Genomic DNA, 20,760 nt, shown 5'->3' with positions numbered 1-20,760 from the left:
TTTCATCCTCAATAGTCTCCACAGCAATGACCTTCAGCTAACATTCAAGGCCCTCCCTCCAGAGGTGGAATGAGACAAGTTCAGATAGTGGCACAAGTGTGTCATTATAGCTTAAGAACAGGAAATGCAGGAAATTCTGTGTGCAGATGAACCATGACAGAAATCTTGAATGGGCTGATTATAATTATACAGGTTTGGCCAGACACTATAGCTGGAGTGCCAGATGATACCGAACAATTGTAGGTTTGTCTAGGTCCACACACACACACACACACCCATGTTTTTAAAATTCTCCTTTACAGAGGAATAATTATAACAAAGGTCTAAGGCCAGAAGTAGACATTATAGAGAATGCATGGCTTCTGCCAAATCAGCAGCCCTTGATTCTCCCCACTTCATGGCAATAAATGCAAATACTGAACCATGATGTGACATTATCACACTCAAAATTCCTCTTGCACTACAAGTGGCAGTGGGAATGGTGGGAAAATTAAAGGATTACCTGAGGAAGTACAAATACACTTTTAGATTTTGAAATTTTAAAAATCGAGTCAGATTTTGGAAATTCATTTACTGTTCAATTTTTCTCATTATTACGTTTATTCTCATCAAATGAGTTATCCTCATTTATTTCAGGAACTCTTTTCCGTTTATAAAGAGTATTTAATAATTCTAGCTCTAAAACTCCATGTCAGCTTTGGTGTATGCATTTTTTTAAAAAATTCCAGAAATTATTATCTATATATTTAATACTCTAAGGCATACCCATGGCTAATCCCATGTGTGGCAGCTCTTACGAGAGTTTGGAGAGCTGCCAGATAGCCACGGGATGGGTGGGAGGGAAGAAAATGGTGGCTGCAGTAGTGGCCGGCTGGCCAGAAAGTGGCAGCGGGCAGTGGGGGGGGGGGGGAGAAGAAGCAGGCTAGCCCACCAGCCAGCCAGAAAGGTATGAGGAGAGAAGAAGTGGGCCAGCCTGCCAGCCAGCCAGAAAGGTGTGGGGAGAGAAGAAGTGGGCCGTCCAGAAAGCAGCAGGGGCAGGGCCAAGCAGTGGGGGTGGGGTGGGGAGAGAAGAAGCGAGCTGGCTGGTCAGCCAGAAATCGGACTGCCAGTGGGTGGGGGAGGGGGAGAAAAAGGCAGCAACGGGTAGGTGGGCTGGCCGGAGGCACAGATGCTCTGTGCCCAGCCCAGCTAGTTTTCTTTAAAAGGCTATGTCACTGATACATGCATTCCAAACCTGAACATCTCACCAAGTCATAATTATGGGGTTCATGGCTTCAACTCTCCTCCTCCTATTACAGGCCTGCTTGACGTTACCCCCCCCCCACACACACACTGTTTGTGGACTACAACTCCCATAATCCCCAGCCATAATGGCCAATAGCCAGGGATTATGGGAGCTGTAGGTCAACATCTGCAGAAGGGCCCAAACTGAGCAGCTCTGTCCTATTACCTAAATCTGTTGGTGGCTGGTCCACCTGAGTGGGTACAGAATGGACCGCTATCCCATTGCATGGCTGTGAAGCCTACCTTTTTGAGTGCTGCGAAGCTGAATTCCATTCCAGTCCTCTTGTTTATTTCTTCCTCATATCTAAGGGAAAAGAGGAATTTATTATTGTTGTTGTTGCTGTTGTTGTTTACAGAGTCAGACAGGTGTTATTGACTAGTTTGTTTTATCCAGACATCGAGTCCTTCCCAAGGACCTGAGATGGCTGGATTGTACTGTATTATCAATGTTGTTGCTAGTATTATTATAGATATTGTCGCAGAATATAGGCTGTTCCCAGTAAAGTTGCTTTTTGTAATTGGCTGGTGGTGATTAATAATAATAATAATAATAATAATAATAATAATAATAAAAATAAAAATAAAAATAGAATAATAATATATTATTAATAATATAATAATTCAATTTCTATACTGCCCTTCCTAAAATGGCTCAGGGCGGTTTACCCAGAGAAATAATAAATAAATAAGATGGATCCCTGTCCCCAAAGGGCTCACAATCTAAAAGAAACGTAAGATAGACACCAGCAACAGTCACTGGAGGTACTGTGCTGAGGGTGGATAGGGCCAGTTACTCTCCCCCTGCTAAACAAAGAGAATTACCACGTTAAAAGGTGCCTCTTGCCAAGTTAGCAGGGGTTAATGACTGGTATGAATGAAATGGCACAAGATGTCATTTAAAGAGTGTATATAATTAGCCTCTTCGGTTTGTTTCTTTTATCCATTTAGGAAGTAAAGCTAGTGGTCCACCCCAGACACACCCCACAAAACAGCCACACCTGCCCATCTACTCCTGATTATGCTATTATCATAGCACCTAGAGACACCAGCTTGAATAATGGATCCACTGTGCTGGATGCTGTCCAGGTATGTAATAATCAGAGACCATCCCTTCCTGGAAGAGCCCACAGAGCTACTAGAAATTGTGTGGGAGGAGAGAGCAGAAGAAATAATACCACTGGAGAGTCATCAAAAGAGCTGGCAACAAACCTCACTTAGTGTAGTGGTTAATCCCTTCACTATACTGCTTCAAAGAACAAAATGCATTTCCTTCAAGTCCTCCGCCTTATTTCTTTCCTCTCATGCCTCATTCAAAAAGGTGTGTGGCATGGTGGCTGCATCTCCTCTGTGGGCACATCACATTGGTAACACCTGAAGTTCCATATCCCATCAAATGCACAGATCACATGGCAATCCTTCCCATGGCTGCATTCCTCAGCCCTCCTGCAATTGCAAGCTGTGGATGTGGGAAGTGCTCATATGATCTGAATGACCCCTGAGGTACAGAACAAAAAATGCTACTGGTGCAATTTGGGAACCAAGCCCAGAATACCAAGCACATATCATGTATACTTCCTGTGCCAGCATCCCTCTCTGTTGGGGCTGCTAAGGCTGTTGTGAGAAGTACACAAAAAATCAGAGCAGTGTTTTAAGTATGGGAGAAAGGATAGGCTGTTTCAGGTGGACCTTTGCTCTACCTTGCTATGCAAGGCGTGTCAATGCCTTTCAGTTATTGGAAGTGGTGACTGTGCCTTCACAACAGCAGTTCCCTCCAAAGGGGTCAAGTCCATCCTGCCCCCCCCCCCCCCCGGGAACTTCTAAGCCCTTTATAGTTCCCAGATTTTTTTGATCAGGGATTAAAGGAAGAATGGGTCACACCACCCAAGGCACATCTTGCCCATTGTTTAGCCAACAGGCTTTACACTTTGCCTTACACCATGCATTTCCTCAGAGCATCTGTACTGGATGCCACTGCCATGGCTGTCACATCCAACTGTGATCCCAGCAGATGGGGAAGGACCCATGCAACAAAAGGATAGAGGTGGCTTTCTGTGGGTCATTTGAGGTGCTGCCTTCAGGATAGCAATCACAAACTCCATTTCCCCCCCCCCAAGGCAGTGTACCTATGGGTGGAGTTGTTGGCATCGGGAACTTAGTCCCCAAGGTAGTTAAAGATGGCCTTAAAAAGATCACACTTTCTGCCACACTGTTGACAGATTCCTCCCTGGATGCAGTGCAATTCATCTCCAGGTCCGTGGCTACTGATATGGTGACCAGGCGGAATGTTTGGTTATGTGTTTGGGATGTAGATCCTAGATCCCAAGCCAGGCTTGCTAATTCTACCTTCTCAGGCTCAAGGTTCTTTGGAGAACCTCTAGAAGCTGTCCAGATAGAAAGTGAGGACAAAAGGAAAGCCTTACCAACTGTGAAGGAAGACTACAACTCTAAAGCCCAGCAGGCCTTTCATCTGGAGGAACTGCCCTCTGGGACATGTTCAGCAGGAGACTACAAAGCCCAATGGCTCTCAATCAAGCCTTATTCAAAAGGCACCTCACATACAATCTCTAACTTCATGGCCTTTTCCCAAGGGCCCAAAGAAACACTCTTTTTCCTGAAGCTTTCCTCAAACTTGGTTCCAAACAATGATGGACAAATGGGTACTGGAGACAATCACACAAAGCTACTCTCTAGAATTTTTTCACAACCACAGAAACATGATTGTGACATCCCAGTGAGCAAGGGACCCAACAAAACACCAGGCCTTCCTTACAGCAATTCAACATCTCTTAGACATCCAGGCAATAGAGCCAGTTCCTAAACAGTCCATCAACTCAGGGGTCTATCCATTTTTTTCTTAATACCCAAAATTGTCCTCATGTGTCCATTGGCACATGAGGGCAATTTTGGACCTCAAGTGGCTGCATAATTTCCTAAAGAAAAAGCACTTTAAGGTGGAAATCCTGAGATCCATCATGGCGTGCTTGCACTGAGACTTCCTAGTAGCATAGGAACATAAGAACAGCCCGGCTGGATCAGGCCCAAGGCTATCCAACATCCTGTTTCACAGAGTGGCCCACCAGATGCCTCTGGGAAGCCCACAGGCAAGAGGTGAGGGCATGTCCTCTCCTGCTGTTGCTCCCGTGCAACTGGTATTGAGAGGCATCTTGTCTCTGAGGCTGGTGGTGGTCTATAGCCATGGTATGGTGCCAACCTGGTATGCATTTCAGAGACCTGGCTGGGGGCCCAGTGTGGTCCCAGCTTCTTCCTTCAGGGTACTCTGTTGAGGAGCAGGTGAGGGACCATGGGCGGGGAGGTGGAGTGGCTGCATCTATAGGAATAACCTTTCCCTTACCAGGATCCCTGTTAGAGTGTCGGACCATATCAAATGTGTATACTTAAGTCTGGGGACCAGGGGTAGACTGGGACTTCTGTTGGTGTACCGATCGCCCCACTGCCCAACAGAGTCACTAACTGAGCTGACGGACTTGCTCTCGTGCTTGGTGTTGGAGTCCCCCAGGCTTGTGGTGCTCGGGGACTTCAATGTTCACTTTGGGACCAATTTGTCTGGGGAGGCTCAGGAGTTCATAGTGGCAATGACAACTATGGACCTATCTCAAGTGGTCTCGGGGCCGACACACATTGCTGGTCACACGTTTGATTTGGTCTTTCACTCTGATCAGGGTGGTGTTCTGTGGATGGGGAATCCTGTGATTTCGCCATTTTCATGGATGGACCACCATCTGGTCCTCTACGACCTGCTTCAAAACTGGCCCCTTGGTATACGGAAGAATACTGAGGCTGAAACAGTGAGGTAGACGACTGGAGTACAAGTGGAGAAAGACTTGGCTTGAATCTGACAGATTGCAACATAGAGCTCATTTGAAGACCTATGCTCAGGCGATATGTGCGGCAAAGAAGCTGCTATTTTCTGCCCGTATTGTGTCCTCAAGTTCACGTCCAGCAGAGTTGTTCAGGGTTGTGAGAGGGCTAGTATGTGCCCCTCCTCCCTTGAATCAGAATTTAGTACCATTGATTACCCGCTGTGATGTTTTTAACAAATTCTTTGTGGGGGGAAAGTCTCTCGTATTTGGGCCGACTTAGACTCCATTTCCACAATTACTTCAGTGTCTGATGTGGAGGTGTCCAGCGACTCCTCTTGTGTGATTAGGTTGGATCAGTTCCAGTTTGTGACTCCTGAGGATGTGGACAAGCTGATTGGAATGGTGCGGCCTACCACATATTCTCTTGACGCCCGACATGGCTTATATTATCTGGCAGGGGGGTTGCTGTAGAAGGCCTGGTAGAGATCATAAATGCGTCTCTGAGGGAGGATAGGATGCCTCCTTGTCTTAAGGAGGCAATTATTAGACCGCTTCTGAAGAGGCCTACCTTGGATCCCTCAGAGTTGAGCAACTACTACAGGCCTGTCTCCAACCTTCCATGGCTGGGCAAGGTAATTGAGAGGGTGGTGGCCTCCTAGCTCCAGACAGTCTTGGAGGAAACTGATTATCTCAACCCATTTCAAACTGGCTTTCAGGTGGGTTATGGGGTGGAGACTGCCTTGGTCAGCCTGATGGATGATCTCCAATTGGAAATGGACAGAGTGTGACTCTGTTGGTCCTTTTGGACCTCTCGACAGAATTTGATACTATCGACCATAGTATCCTTCTGGAACGTCTGAGGGGGTTGGGAGTTGGAGGCACTGCTTTGCAGTGGTTCCGCTCCTACCTCTCAGGCAGGTTCCAGATGGTGTCCCTTGGAGACTGATATTCTTCAAAATCTGAACTCTTGTATGGTGTGCCTCAGGGCTCCATATTGTCTCTGATGTTGTTTAACATCTACATGAAACCGCTGGGAGAGATCATCAGGAGATTTGGTGCAGGGTGCTATCAGTATGCTGATGACACCCAAATCTATTTCTCCACACCAGCATCATCAGGAGAGGGCATAACCTCCCTAAATACCTGCCTGGAGTCGGTGATGGGCTGGATGAGGGATAACAAGCTGAGACTGAATCCAGATAAGACGGAGGTACTCACTGTGTGGGGTCGGAACTCGAGAGACCATTTTGATCTGCCTGTTCTGGATGGGGTCACACTTCCCCAGAAGGAACAGGTACGCAGTCTAGGGGTGCTTCTGGATCCAAGCCTCTCCATGGTCTCCTAGGTTGAGGTGATGGCCAGAAGTGCCTTCTATCAGCTTCGGCTGATACACCAGCTGCGTCTGTTTCTTGAGATGAATGATCTCAAAACAGTGGTACATCTGCTGGTAACCTCCAGACTGGATTACTGCAATGCGCTCTTTGTGGGGCTGCCCTTGTATGTAATTCTGGAAACTACAGTTGGTCCAGAATGCAGCAGCCAGGGTGGTCTCTGGGTCATCTCAGAGAGACCATATAACTCCTGTATTGAAAGAGCTACACTGGCTGCCAATATGTTTCTGGGCAAAATACAAGGTTATAACCTATAAAGCCCTAAACAGCTTGGGCCCTGGGTATTTAAGAGAACATTTTCTTCGTCATGAACTCCACCGCCCACTGAGATAATCTGGAGAGGTCCATTCTGCATTTGCCACTGGCTCGTCTGGTGGCTACTCAGGGACGGGCCTTCTCCGTTGCTGCCCCGAGGCTTTGGAATGCGCTCCCTAGTGAAATAAGAGCCTCCCCATCTCTGACAGTTTTTTAAAAGTCTTTAAAGATGCATCTCTTCACCCCAGCTTTTAATTAATATTGTTTTAATGGTTTTAATGCTTTTTAAAAATATTGTTTTTTTAAAAAATTAATTGTTGCAATGTTTTAAACTTTTTTTTTAACCCACTAATGTTTTACTTTCTGTTTTTATTTTATTGTAAACCATCCAGAGACGTAAGTTGGGCGGTATAAAAATATGTTAAACAAATAAATAAATAAATAAGACTGGTAGACATTGATAGAGAGGTCTCCCTTTTAAAGCCATCCAAGCTAGTGGCCATCACCACATCCCATGGCAGAGAATTCCATAGATTGATTACGTTCTGTGTGAAAAAGCACTTCCTTTTGTTAGTCCTAAATTTCCTGGCCATCAGTTTCATGGGATGACCCCTGGTTCTAATGTGAGAGAGGGAGAAAAATTTATCTCTGTCCACTCTCTCTATTCAATACATAATTTTATACACCTCTATCATAGCTCCTTGTAGCCGCCTCTTTTCCAAACTAAAGAGCCCCAGATGCTGTAGCCTTGCCTCAAAAGGAAGGTGCTCCTGGCCCCTGATCATCTTGGCTGCCCTCTTCTGAACTTTTCCAGTTCTACAATATCCTTCTTAAGATACAGTGACCAGAATCATACACAATACTCCAACTGTGGCAGCACCATAGATTTGTATAATATTAGCATTTTAATGTTCAACCCCCATCCTTATGATCCCTAGCATGGAATTGGCCCTTTTCACAGCTCTGTCAACTGAGCTGTCCAAAGCTTAGATCAAATGGTTGTCACCTTTTCAGTTGTGGAGCCACCTCGAGAATCAGATAGCACAAGGCATCTCACCAGGGCTGTCTTTAGAGAGCCCTGGTGGGGTGTAGGGCCTGGGGCAATTTAGCCAGTGCAGGGCCCCGTTCTAGTTAATTTTAATGGGGGTTAAAAGAGTGGAGCCCATGGGTGCCGCCTTGTTTGTCCTGCCCTAAGGACAGCCCTACACCACACTATTCCAGGGGGAGGGACCACTCTGTCCTCCTGGACCAGACCTGAGGAGCACCCCTCAACCCCCACAACTCTGAAAAGAACAACTGCTGAGAAAAAGCAAGTCAATCAGCACCAAAAAGGTCCTTTGAGGAATGCAGTGAACAAAAGCCCTAACACTAATGTGTTTTTCAGCACCAGCGGAGATTTGTAAAGCTTCATGAAAGCACTACTGAATGCAAGACATTTAACAGTAGTTTTGCAGCACTTGGATCCAGTAATATAGACATACAGTATGTTGTTTTCAGGTAGTAACTACTTGTTACTAACTACAAAGTCATCTCACCAGCTCAGGCAAGACCAGGTCCAAAAGACAATGGGGCTATTCTCACGACCAACAAAAATCGGGCTAGCAGAGGCCCGATTTTTGTTGGTTGTCAGAACCACTGGGCTCACAGCCGAGCCCGGTGGTTCTGGAGCGGCTAAGCTGCTCGAGAACCCCTGGCAAAAAGCAGGTTTGCGGAGCGAGCACTCCTGCAAATCTGCTTTTTGCAATCGTGAGTAGCCACGGCACGCCTTCGTTCTGCGCTTACTTATGAGTAGACCCCCGGCCGGGAGGCTTAAAAGCAGCCTCCCGGCTCGGGGGTCTCCCCAGTATGCCCTGCGCACTCGCGCAGGGCATACCGGGGCTTGCGGGGGCTGAGTGGCCCCCGCTCCCCCCACCCCCAGCCAGCTCCATCTCGGAGCCGGACATCGTGTGGGTGGCCAATCTGGCCGCCCAGGGCTCCCTGCCCGCTCAGCGCCCTAAACCGGGTCTCACCAATCGTGAGACCCAGTCCAATATGAGATAAGTGTTGTTTTGTATTACACCAGTCTGAGTTTTTTCCTCCGAATTTTCCAGACACTTTGTAATAAATACATAGTTAGGAAGGAACATAGGAAGCTGCCATAGACTGAGTCAGACCATTGGTCCATCTAGTTCAGTATTGTCTTCACAGACTGTCAGCGCCTTCTCCAAGGTTGCAGGCAGGAATCTCTCTCAGCCCTGTCTTGGAGAAGCCAGAGAGGGAACTTGAAACCTTCTGCTCTCTTCCCAGAGTGGCTCCATCCCCTAAGAGGAATATCTTACAGTGCTTACACATAAAGTCTCCTATTCATATACAACCAGGGCAGATCCTGCTTACCGAAGGGGACAAGTCATGCTTGCTACCACAAGACTAGCTCCCCTCTACGAAGTTCTCTACAAAGTTCTCTGGAGTTCTTTATTAATAACTAGAGTATCCCAGATTGTTTCTGCTGTTCCTTGTAACTTGATGCTATAGGGCTCCTGTGCTGTTAAGAAGAATGAGTTTCAGTAGTTACAGCTTTTTTCATCATATGTGTAGTACTAGTACTGTGTGTGACATGAGAAGCAGCACCTGCCCTCTTCCAAACCACAATGACACTATCTCATAGGAATCCAAAAGTGGTAAAACATGGCAGCAGTTGTGGGAAACACAAAAAAGGTTACCCACATGATCCATATTGAACGGGGTGGGGGACCCTCATATGACCAGAAACCAATCAGGGCTCTGTCACCCATTCACCCACATGAATGGGGTGGTAGTGAACGAAGCAGTGAACAGGAGGCGAAGTAAGGCGGCTGGGCCACAAGGTACCGCATGAACATTGCAGTGCATTGGGGATGCCCCATGCTGCTGGCCACTCCTTCCCCCTTCAAGATGGCTGCTGGCAGCTGGACATCCCACATGACTGGCGAGTGAGGTTGGAGGCACGTGTTTGTCTTCCTACCTCACTTTAAGCCTGGGTTGCAAATCAGAGTTTCCCATGGGAGAAACAGTGGGATCAGGTGCAATCCTGGCACTTCACATGACCACCAGCCCTACCTAGGATAGCCCTATCCTACCCCAGTAGGGCTAGTCATTTGAACAACCCTAGTGTCTGGAATAGGAACTTAGGGCAGCAGTCATTATATATTTTTTGTTGTAAGAGCTGCACATTTCAAGTTCCATTGTTGCATAGATCCACTATCTCCATGGCATCTGCTCACCTTGCAAAGGTATGGCCAAAAAAAAAAAAAGTGTATCAGTCTTGTTAGAAGAAAACAATGTCTGCAATGCCAAAGCTAATAGAACTGGATGGGCAGGGTGGCATCCTATTGTACCTAAGTTCTTGGCAGAAGCTTGATCACTGCAAGTGTTTTAAAACAGGTTTTTTAAGGTGCTGAAGGCATGGAAACAAGGCAGCTCCATTTTGTGACACTGGCAGCCTACAGTCATAAAGACACTAGTGATCTAGTGTCTTCTCAAGAGGATGCAATGGGTGTAGCCTTGGGTTACATGTAGGGCCCAGAGGGGCCCTTGAGGCAAGTTTTGAACACAATGGATGGCATTAACTGCCTTGGTGAACACCCTAAATTGTATTTTTATCTGTAGTTCAAGACCTTTATGTTAGAGAGAAAGTGCAGAGGTGGGGTGTGTGTTGCTGAGGTCAAAAGAGGGTGATGCTATGGTATAGCTTTAGGGGTGTAGGTGTTATATATTGTACCATGATAATTTTCTTTTTGCATAAGTATTTACAGTATGAGTGTGATACTGCTTCTTCAGTCCCATTCACACCTGATGACCTCAGGTGTCAATTCTTTTGTTCCTTTCCAATGTGTCAGTGAGAAAAAAGCAAATGAAAATGTTCTTTAAATTATCTTAGGATCTGGTTGCTTTCAGTTAGAGCCTTCTGTCCTCTTGCAGTGCCTTGTGGTGGAGTTACTGGGCTTCAACCTGGACGCTTTCCAGATTAGCTGCCCAACAGCAGCAAAATGCTTCCATTCAGGCCAATTGCATTTGAAACGTAAACAGCAGGGGGAGCAGTATCGCCGAAACTATCCACCCGGGGGGAAAGCAACTTCTTTACGCCGGATATACAATGTCATAGCACTATATTGCAGCGATTAAATTTGAAACAAGGCATCGGAAATGTGAATGGCACCTTGCTGTCAGCGGAGGGACTGCAGTGTCACAACACAGGAAGTGTAGAAGCACACTTCCGAGATCCACCATGACCCCATTTCAGGGTGTAATCTGGAAAGCACCCTGGATAACTTCTAAATGCACCAGAAAAGTGGGAAACAAAGTAGAAGTGGCTGCATGTGACCTGCCCCTTCCTTCACCAGCTCTTCTCTCTTCCCTCCTTCCCCACCTGTAGCAGCAAACAGGATTCCACATTTGGCCTGGGGACAAGGGCGTATAGAAGAAGGCATCTAGAGGAGGGCAAATAGGAGAGGGCATATAGAGGCAGGGGAGGATGGTGTGTAGAAGAAGCCCAATAAAGGACAAGCAGGAGCAGCCACTGCAACTATCTCATCTTATGCTCTTTCAGTGCACGTCAAGGTAAACCCTCATTCTCTGGGCTGCAACTTGACAACTCTTGTTTGTAAACACGGATGCTTTAAAAGAGAGATAGCCCACAACAGCTCTTATGGGAGTTTTCCCCCTTACATTTTTCTCTCAGAAGTTAGTGGCAGGAGGTTCCTTTCAAAAAGAGTTTCCCCCCTCATTCTCATTCAAAGTTTGGTGAACTTTGGTGATGTTTTTAGCAACCACATTTTTGGTGATATGTTTCTATTTTAAACTGCTTTTTAAAAAATGCAAACTCCCTGAAGTCTCATAAGGAAGGCTCATGCAAAGAGGTTAAAGGAACTATAATTTATGTAGTGAGTAGTACTGAAGTAAACTGCAGAGCATTCTGGCAAGAAATGAAAGAGTATTATAGCAGTCTGGCTCACTCTTGTACTGAACATATCATTCCATTTTTTTTCCTGCTGAAATTCCACAATTCTGTATGTAATTCAAAGCGAGGGAACATTTGGTGCAGCCCCAGATTAAGACTGTGAGATTGAGACAATCTCAAACAAATACTATACATCAGTTTGACTCTCACTGTTATCACATTTAGATGAGAAAACATCCTACATCTGTTCACTTCTGCTATTGTAAGCCAACTCTCATTACCAATTAAATTTTTCACCAGATTTGGTTGGAGAGGGGGAGAATTCCATGGGTCTTAAAGCCCCCAAAGTACCATGGAGGTCAGGTCAACCTCCTCTACTTGTTATAATATGCGATTTCCTATACTTGTTATATACTCTACTAGTTATAATGTGACCGGTAGTCCAGAATTAAACAGTTTTGACCCACTTGCTAAGGTTAGGCTGCTACTCTCACAAGTTTCTGTTTGCATCTAAAGCTGTACAACTAAAGCTCTGTTGCAAGCTTAGTCCAATGTATCCATAGCTATGTATACATAGCTTAAAATGTACCCATTCTGGTTATTTTTTATGGGCTGTGTTTTGAGAACAGAAGTCATCCAGAAATGTTTCCCTGTTGTAGGGCAGGGGTTGCTTCACTTCTGAGTTCTATAAGAGGGAAATCAATCACTCTTATTTTTTATTTTTTTAAAGGTACTGCTTTCCCCACAATGAGTCTCATGCATCTAGGAAGCCATAGTGAGGAAAGTTGTTCTTGCAAGCTTGCTGCTTAAAATGGAGGCCCTTACACACAGGGTAGATCTACAAGTAGGCAGGACCTCCATACTCCAATGTGCTGTTTCAAGTCGCAAACTGGATTGCCCACAAATTAGGCAGCCTACTGTGGCACGTAAATACCCCAATCCTTTTGAAATGGGATGCTTTGGCACCTACTGTGACTAGCAGATCTGCTGAAGGATAAATGTACAAGTCAGGTGCTTGCTTATAAATATTTTTCTCTTTGGGTGTGTGGACCATAAATCCAGAGGCTTTTTACGGCCTGTTGATAGTAGCAGCTGATGTGGCAAACCCCTGCTCCCTTTTGTGATTGCTCTGGGAACTGAACATGCACAGCCCTAGGGGGCCCAGTCGGCTAGATCCTATCAGGAAGGTCCCACTTGAAGCCCTGAAGCTGGTGACAAAGCTTGTTGCTGATTTGCCTCAGTGGTCATAAATGAACAAGCATCAGCCAACAGAAAGAGCCTGCGGCTCCAGGAAGAGGCTGTTCTTCCGAACACAGAACAGGTGGTGACAGAGCCTCCTCCCCACCCTGGGAGCTACCTATTTCATAAGCTCCATTAAAAGGAACATGGCAGAAATGTTGGTTCTTCTGGTTTTTCTGCCCTTTAGCTGGAATGCTTGACTTGTAGCCAGGGCACACCAGTTAATGCTTAATTACAGCCTGCCTCATCCATACAGCCATGATCCTTCTCCATCCTCTCCATCCTCTTCAGTACCTTGTTCTGATACCTCCTGGCCTTGTCCCAGCTAAAGAGAGGACATCTAGGTACTGCAAGGTTCTAACTTAATTTACCTGAGGGGCAGCAGTAAAGAAGAGCAAACATCAGGCCTATCAAAATTAGAGAGCTCTCTGAGCAAAATATGCCAACCCACTCACCTACTTCTGACAAGGGATGGTTGCAGAAGAGTCTCTGGTATCAAGGAGTTGCATTTAGGAAGTGACTCACATGGAACATGAATGTTCCTTCCAAACTACAACTACATTAGACCTCATTATCAGGAACTGTGTGTGCAGTTTAGGAATGAGCAACTTGAGGGGAGGGATGGAAACATGTCAGCATGTGCCGGTGGGCAGCAGCCAGTTTGCAGAGCTTATTTTTAAATCATACGTTTTGATGTGTACACAAATGTGATGACATGACTAGCTGAGTGGATTTTCCTGTTTTATCTAACTCAGGCCCTCCAATCTCACCCACAACCAGAGAGCTGGGGAAGTGAGGCTTACACAGCCATTCTCAGTGTGGGCCTGCGTCTGTTGTCACAAGAGGTGCTAAGAACATCTCAAAGTTGTTTCAAAAAGAAACAAACAGAACTAGTGAATATGGTCAATGAAACATGTAAGAAACAGCTATTTTTAATTTCAAGTTGGTGGTTTTCAAATTGTGGGGACATTATCAGGGGTTCCTTAATGATGGATGTCAACTCACGTGCTTTTACCACTCATTCCTTGCAGTGCTCGGTCTTGGCAGTGCTGAGCACTTTCTGCAGCAGGTCCTCAATTCCTGTGAGCAACGATTAGGCCCGATAGGCCCAGTTGATGCCCCACACAAAGTGAAGAGCACACCCTGCAACATGCTTTCAAGTCTTTTGCAGTGTGTGATTCCCCCACCACAGACACCCGATGGTCAGATGAATGTAGAAATGTTTCCCAGAGAGTAGAATGTTTGAAGTCCATTGATCCAAATTGCAGTTCCCAGAAATGTGGATATGAAATTCAAATGATCTGGTGGGACAGGTTGTCCTTGAACAGATGCAGTCATGAAGATTCACATTATTACCAATTGCAAGTTTTACCAAAAGAAACATGGTGAACAACCTGACTGGGTACATAGTATCATTATGTCCTTGCATTAACTGCATGATCCCTGATAGCCTGGGATCATTTCTGTGACTGATCTCAGAAGTCTCCTCTCTCGGTTGTCTTTTCTGGCCCTTAGTGCAAGAAAAGAATGAGCACATATCCAAAACTGATTTGCTACATAGAGTTGTTGTTATTATTATTATTACTACATTAATATCCCACTCTTCCTCCAAGGAGCCCAGAGCGGTGTACTACACACTTCAGTTTCTCTTTCACAACAACCCTGTGAAGTAGGCTAGGCTGAGAGAGAAATGACTGGCCCAGAGTCACCCAGCTAGTATTATGGCTGAATGGGGATTTGAACTCGGGTCTCCCTGGTCCTAGTCCAGCACTCTAACCACTACACCACACTGGCTCTCATTTGTAGTGTTACGTTTGCTACATGATATGCAACAAGCTGAGATTACCCACATATCTACTCAGGTAGTTACCTGAAGGGAAAAGAGACGTACAAGTAGCAGTGGACAAGGGAAATAGCAAACAAGATTTAAAGAAGTGGGGGCAGTGTCAAATTTAAATCCATGAAAAATGGGAGGCTAAAGGAGGAGTTTTGGGGGATGAATTTATTTATTTTTTTGAAACTCCATTGCTTATTTTTCATGTGTGCTATTCACCACCACAGTTACTTCTTTCCCTGATCTGAAGCCTAGATGTCAATTTCTTTTTAAAGTGTTTCTTCCAGAGGTGATCCCAGACAGTCAATGATGTTGGTATTTTATTTTATTTTATTTTATTTATTAAATTTATATACCACCCTTCTTAAAGCAGCTCAGAGCAGTTTACATTAAAATCAAACACACATAATAATACAATTAAAATAAAAAACCATGTTGTCAGCCAGTTCAATTTGGTAACTGTGTCACAAAGCCAAATCAGAGTGAGGGCAGTATGCATTGCCCTCACTCTGGGTTGGCTTCCTGATGGCACTAAATAGCTAATAAAATTTGACTATGTGATGAAATCATGAAGCCAAATCAGAGTTAGGGCAATACTTTCTGCCCTCACCCTGAATGGCTGAAATCTGAATTGGTGAGCAGCTTTTGAACTTATGGCAAAATGGGGCTGTGCATTTCAGAGGTTTTTCAAAAATGCACCCTCTATTTTGTCCCAACCCTTTAAAAATAAAGGTGAAGAGTTATTTCCAAAATATTTCAAACTCCTGAAAGAATGGGGTGTTTTGTTTTGGTTTTGGTTTTTTTACCAAAATCAAAATGGTAAATATCTGTTCAGCCCTAGGGACCAAACTATATGTGACATCAAATGCCTCATCATGTAGTCAGATGCTTTCATTTTCTCCACGTAGCAGCTGCATGAGGCCATGATCTGGATCAAGACTGTGGTGCAAAGGTAGCGAGTATTTAACCCTTAACTTCTGTGTAATTTTCCTGCCAGCCCGCATGATTCCACTATTTTACTGTGCCAATTGTAGAAATAGCAGCTTGGGGTTAATTAGTTGCTTAGAGCAGGGAGTATCCATGGGTGGGGGAAATGGCACCCTGATCTCTGCATTGCAGTCCCGATCTGAATTGCTGCCTTGTACAGTTCCTAGTCAAAGAATGGGAGAAACCTGTGCCATTTTAACAAATTGGCTTGGAGAATAATGTTTATGTGTGGGCAAAATCAGGTTAAAGCCACAGGTACATTTAATTAACCCAGAGATTTTGTGATAAAAGGAAAAGAACAATGAATTGAAATAAGGATGTTTCATGTTTTAACTCTACCGTTAAATTTGCTGTTGACACCTTGGGCTTTTGCTTCTGGCATGTTTTATTTTATTTCTTTCCCTTGGGAAAATTCATCATTGTGTAATTAATCATGAAAGCCCCATTACTTTGCTTGATGACTGAAGATGTCAAGGGATATCTTTCTAAGTGTTTTTGCATTGTATCTTGGCATGTTTCCCTAAACTAAGTAATTTTAATGAACTTAAAGCCCTGGCAGACCAAGGGATTGTCCAGGTGATTCTAGTTTTAGAGACTGGGAACGCGTTCTGTTCTCTATACTCCAGATGTTTAATGTGTTTTAGCCTGCAACGTTATTTTTATTTATTTGTTATAGTAGTTATACCCCACCGTTCAGCCTAACAGTCCTCCAGGCAACTTACATAGACAGAACTAACGCATACACACAGGCACAGTTTAGCAGCATGTCCCTTTGGCTGATGGCAGAGACCAATGGGTTCTCCCTTTGCTTCTGCTGTCTCTAGGCAACTGGACATCAAAACAGAAAGATATTTTCTGGCCAGGAGGGGAGAAGCATGCTCCTTGAAGGTGCTCCTTCCCAGACCAATAGATGAGGCCTGACTGGTTGTCCACTTGCCATGATGTTCTTCCTGGGAGGCAGAAGTGACCCTTACTTACGAACATAAGAACAACACTGTTGGATCAGGCCCAGGGCCTATCTAGTCCAGCATGCTGTTTCACACAGTGGCCCACCAGATGCCTTTGGGAAGCCCACAGGCAAGAGCTGAGTGCATGTCCTCTCTCCTGCTGTTGCTCCCCTGCAACTGGTATTGAGAGGCATCTTGCCTCTTAAGCAGGAGATGGCCTATAGCCTTCAGACTAGTAGCCATTGATAGACTTGTCCTCCTTAGCCCTCTGGCTAGTGGCAGTGGCCAGAGTTACTTCCCTTTGCTTCTGTTGAGCCCAGGCAATGGGTACTTGGGTGCTACCACTTCAAAATGGATGTTTGGATCCATAGGCTAAACATCCATGCCATTTGGATGTTTAGCCTGTGTGGCTAATTTTCTATGCAAGCTGCAGATATGCCCCTAGGAGAAGAGATACCTGCCTTTTCTTATGACTAGAATTGCCACACACACAAAAAAAATGTAATCTAAAGAAAAATGGTTTCTGGAAGCAACTCCTAAGGTAAAATATCTGAGGAATTTCAAGGTAAACCAAAGACATTTCAAGAAGACTAGCAAGATTTCTCAGAAAGTTTTTGTATATCCCTGGCTCTATGCTCATGGATGTTCTCTGTTGCTGTATGGTAGAAAACCCTTGTCCGGTGAAACCATCCAGGAACAGAGGGCACAGGACCATATGAGCCTGGCAGAATTCTTGGGGGAGGGGAGTAGGCAGGAATGTGGTGTGGGGAGTGATAGCTTTAAAAAAATCTCATAAGGAGTCAATTAGTCTCCAGCACCACAGGTGAAAGTATGTAAGAACACATATATAGAGTATTGGCAAAGTGTTTTGAGAGCTCCAGTAAAACATATAACCCACTTCCATGATTCTACAGGAGTGCTATGTGGACTCCTTTGACCCAGTCAACATGCATTAAAACTGAGCTGGGAGAAGGCTGAGCTGTCATTTCCCCTGGCTATCACATAGACATTTTATAAGGTGCCTTCTTCACCTTTCTGTGACCTTGGATCTAATGGATGCTTGGTATATTGGCCAAATTAAGTGGGAATCCAATTTCGGTCAGTTGCAGAAAGGAACATTTCTATACTGTTCTGAGCCAACCACATGCAAGGCAAATAACTACCCACCTATGGATGTGCAACTATTTTGATTATACATTCCCCACCCCAAAAATATGTGAGTGTCAAGAACAACCTAGCAGCAGATGAGAGGTTTTATTTGTGCAACCATCCTAGTTCAGTCGCAATCCACATGCACATTTTAATTTTCACCTAAGACAGGAAACCAGCTTGGGAAGGGGGAATAGGAGAGTAAAATGAATACATACTGGGGCTGTTCTCATCAGCAGCCTAGTCTAAGGCTGCCCCTAACAACTGGGCTAGGCTGCTTCTGTGGAGCACCGGGATCTGTGCGGATCCCAGCGTCCAGCTTAAGCCCGGTTCCAAGGCCGACTCTTAGCCGAGGTTAAGGGAACAAATGCTCCCTTAACCCAGCTGTCAGGATCAAGCTGCATACTGCCTGAGGAGACACAGAGAGGGATGCCTAGAGCGCCCATCTGATGGGGCATCCCACCAATGCCTTTTGCTTGTGGCATGGTGCATCGTGGGATATCTGCAGCCCAGGATGCTTCATCTCAGCCTCCAGAGCTCCTCTGCAGTGCAGATCATATGGGAGTGCAGTCCGCACTCCCAGTAGCATTTTTGCTTGTCTAGGGGGGAGGAGGAGAGTTTGAGCAGCCTTCCCCCACCCACCCACCCACCCAGTTGTGTGAATGGCCCCATTTACTACTATTTGGTTTTTAAAAAAACAACAGAAATATACATGCCAGATATTATGCTGGAATTAACTAGAGCTGGGTCAAACCATCTCTGAGGAAAACTTTGGCCTGAACTGGAGGATGAAAGGGATGGTTGAAATATTTACCCCTGTTTGCAGCTGCCTGTGTCTCACCATAGTAGTGGAAGCTGCTGATCAATGATTGCCACTTATTTTCTTGGAATGCCCCTCGGAAAAATGTTGCATGATGAAGCAACACTAGGAGGGGGTTCTGGGGAGAAATTGCAGCCTTCAGGGGATCTCTGTGCTACTTGGAGGAGCATCCAAACCTCAAAATTTGTGTGGGGACAATGTTTAATTTTTGTTTTAAAATGTTTTAAAATTGTTTGTTGTTTTATTGCTTTTAATTTGTTTTAGCTTTTCATTGTTTTATAAGTTGTTTTAATTGTAAACCGCCCTGAGCCATTTTGGAAGGGCGGTATATAAATCAAATAAATACAAATAATAAATACAAATAATAAATAATAAAAATTTACCCCACCCCCCAAAATCACCCCAAGCCTCCACCTTTTGCCACCCATGAATGGGGAAGAGAGAACGGGGGGGGGGGGGGAATCAGCTGAGCTCGTTCCTGGAATTCACCATCTGTTCTCAGAACAGCCAAAAGATATAACTAAGGGACACATAAGAATATTTGCTATGAAACTGAGTGAGGTTGAAAAACCTGCATGCCAGAAGCAGAGAGGGTCAATGGGGAAAAAAAAAAAATCTCTATCTCCCTCTCCATTCTTAGGTCACTGACTAGTGCTGCCTGGTAAACAACCAACCAACCATTCCTCTTTTATTTAGGTTGTGACCGCAATTACCCTTACTTGCAAATAGTGTTGTGACTGAGATGGCTGCCACTTCCCTGTCTCTGTATTTCTGTTAGTGAGGCTTCTTATAGCCAGACATTATTATTTATAAAGCACCTACAACTGCTAGGTGCTGTACAGAGTTGAAAAACAAGACAGGCCCTGCCTCCAGGCTTATAATCTAATTAAAAGAAGACACATTTGGAGGGGAAGGGAAGGAAAAGAATCGAGGGGGTCTGTCAGGATAAGCCAGAGTGAAAAGCTATGTTAAGAAGTCACTTGGAGGTGTTAACGTGGATGTGTTAATATAGGAGAGAAACTGGATGGAAAGGTGTTCCAGTGCCAGGAATCTGCCAAGGAAGAGGAGTGTAGGTGGAGAATAGAGATGGTAATCTTAGACTTAACTAGGAGATTTGTATTAGAAGAGTGATGGATCCAGATAGGAAGACAAAGAAGGAACAGAAGACATACACAGAGGAGAGACTGGGGAGGCATGCATATTAAATTTACACATAATTACACATTAGGTTCTCTTGCTTCTTATTTTTCTTTTCCATTTGACTGAACTGGCTTTTCAACCAACAATATCCACTGATCAAGCCAACAAACCAATATGACATCAAAACATTATTAACCAACATAGTCTCAAATCAGGGTTTTGTTTTTTGTTGTTTCTCAATTAGAACGAAGCTTTTCATGCAGCCACCATAATGTCAAGAATGCACTTACTTGCAATCTGATCTTGCGTTCTGCTCTGCTGTGCATTGGAGTTAACAAAGGAATCTCAGCAGTGGCTCAAGGGAAGAGCTTGTGCTCTTGCTTTGGTTTTGGTACCAAACTGTCCATCCCCAAATTGGCACAATCACCACTACTTCTTTTAACACTCTCTGCCATGCAACTATAAGAGAAGTTTTTTAGGGAATAAAGAAAGGGACAGACTCGGAAGAGATTGTTGCTCGTGTCTTATATGGCAAGTAACCAAAGGTCCACAGGAGAATTATTGTCTCCCCAGCATAGAACAGAGTAGTGGCTGCCGATCATTTTATCAATTCGCTGCAGTAGAAGCAAAACTCTTTATCTCAAGATTCATGCACAACAGAGGATCATCTGGGGTGGACATGAATACAGAGTGTGTAGATACCATCCTGGAGGGTGGAAGGCATATCCAGAAAGAAATGGCGTTGAGACTTCCAATTAGAGACATTGAGGCTGTTCTCATGCGCAGCCTAGTCTGGGCTAGGCTGCTCGTGTGGAGCACTGGGATCTGCATGGATTCTGGTGCTCCTGCCCAGCCTAACCTCATCCTGAGTCCCCTTAATCACTCCCTTAGCCTGACTGCCAGGCTTGTGTGTCTCCTCGGAGCCGTGGAGACACAAAGACAGGCACCTAGAGTGCCCGCCTGATGGCGGAATCCCCC

At 45.0% G+C, this 20,760-nt stretch overlaps 1 protein-coding gene across 1 annotated transcript in view; it reads right to left on the bottom strand.

Annotated features, from left to right (window-relative positions):
- LOC128344054 (neurofilament medium polypeptide-like) overlaps positions 1-20,760 on the bottom strand; it is a 62,191-nt gene that overhangs the window by 29,301 nt on the left and 12,130 nt on the right. The window contains exon 3 of the mRNA XM_053293487.1: positions 1,528-1,588. Within this exon, the coding sequence (XP_053149462.1) occupies positions 1,528-1,588 (61 nt within the window). The remainder of the gene's footprint in view (positions 1-1,527; positions 1,589-20,760) is intronic.

Source organism: Hemicordylus capensis, chromosome 2, assembly GCF_027244095.1.
Source record: "Hemicordylus capensis ecotype Gifberg chromosome 2, rHemCap1.1.pri, whole genome shotgun sequence".
NCBI classification, from domain to species: Eukaryota; Metazoa; Chordata; class Lepidosauria; order Squamata; family Cordylidae; genus Hemicordylus; species Hemicordylus capensis.
Note: the sequence above shows the minus strand (reverse complement) of the source record. Positions and strands in the feature narration are given on the sequence as shown.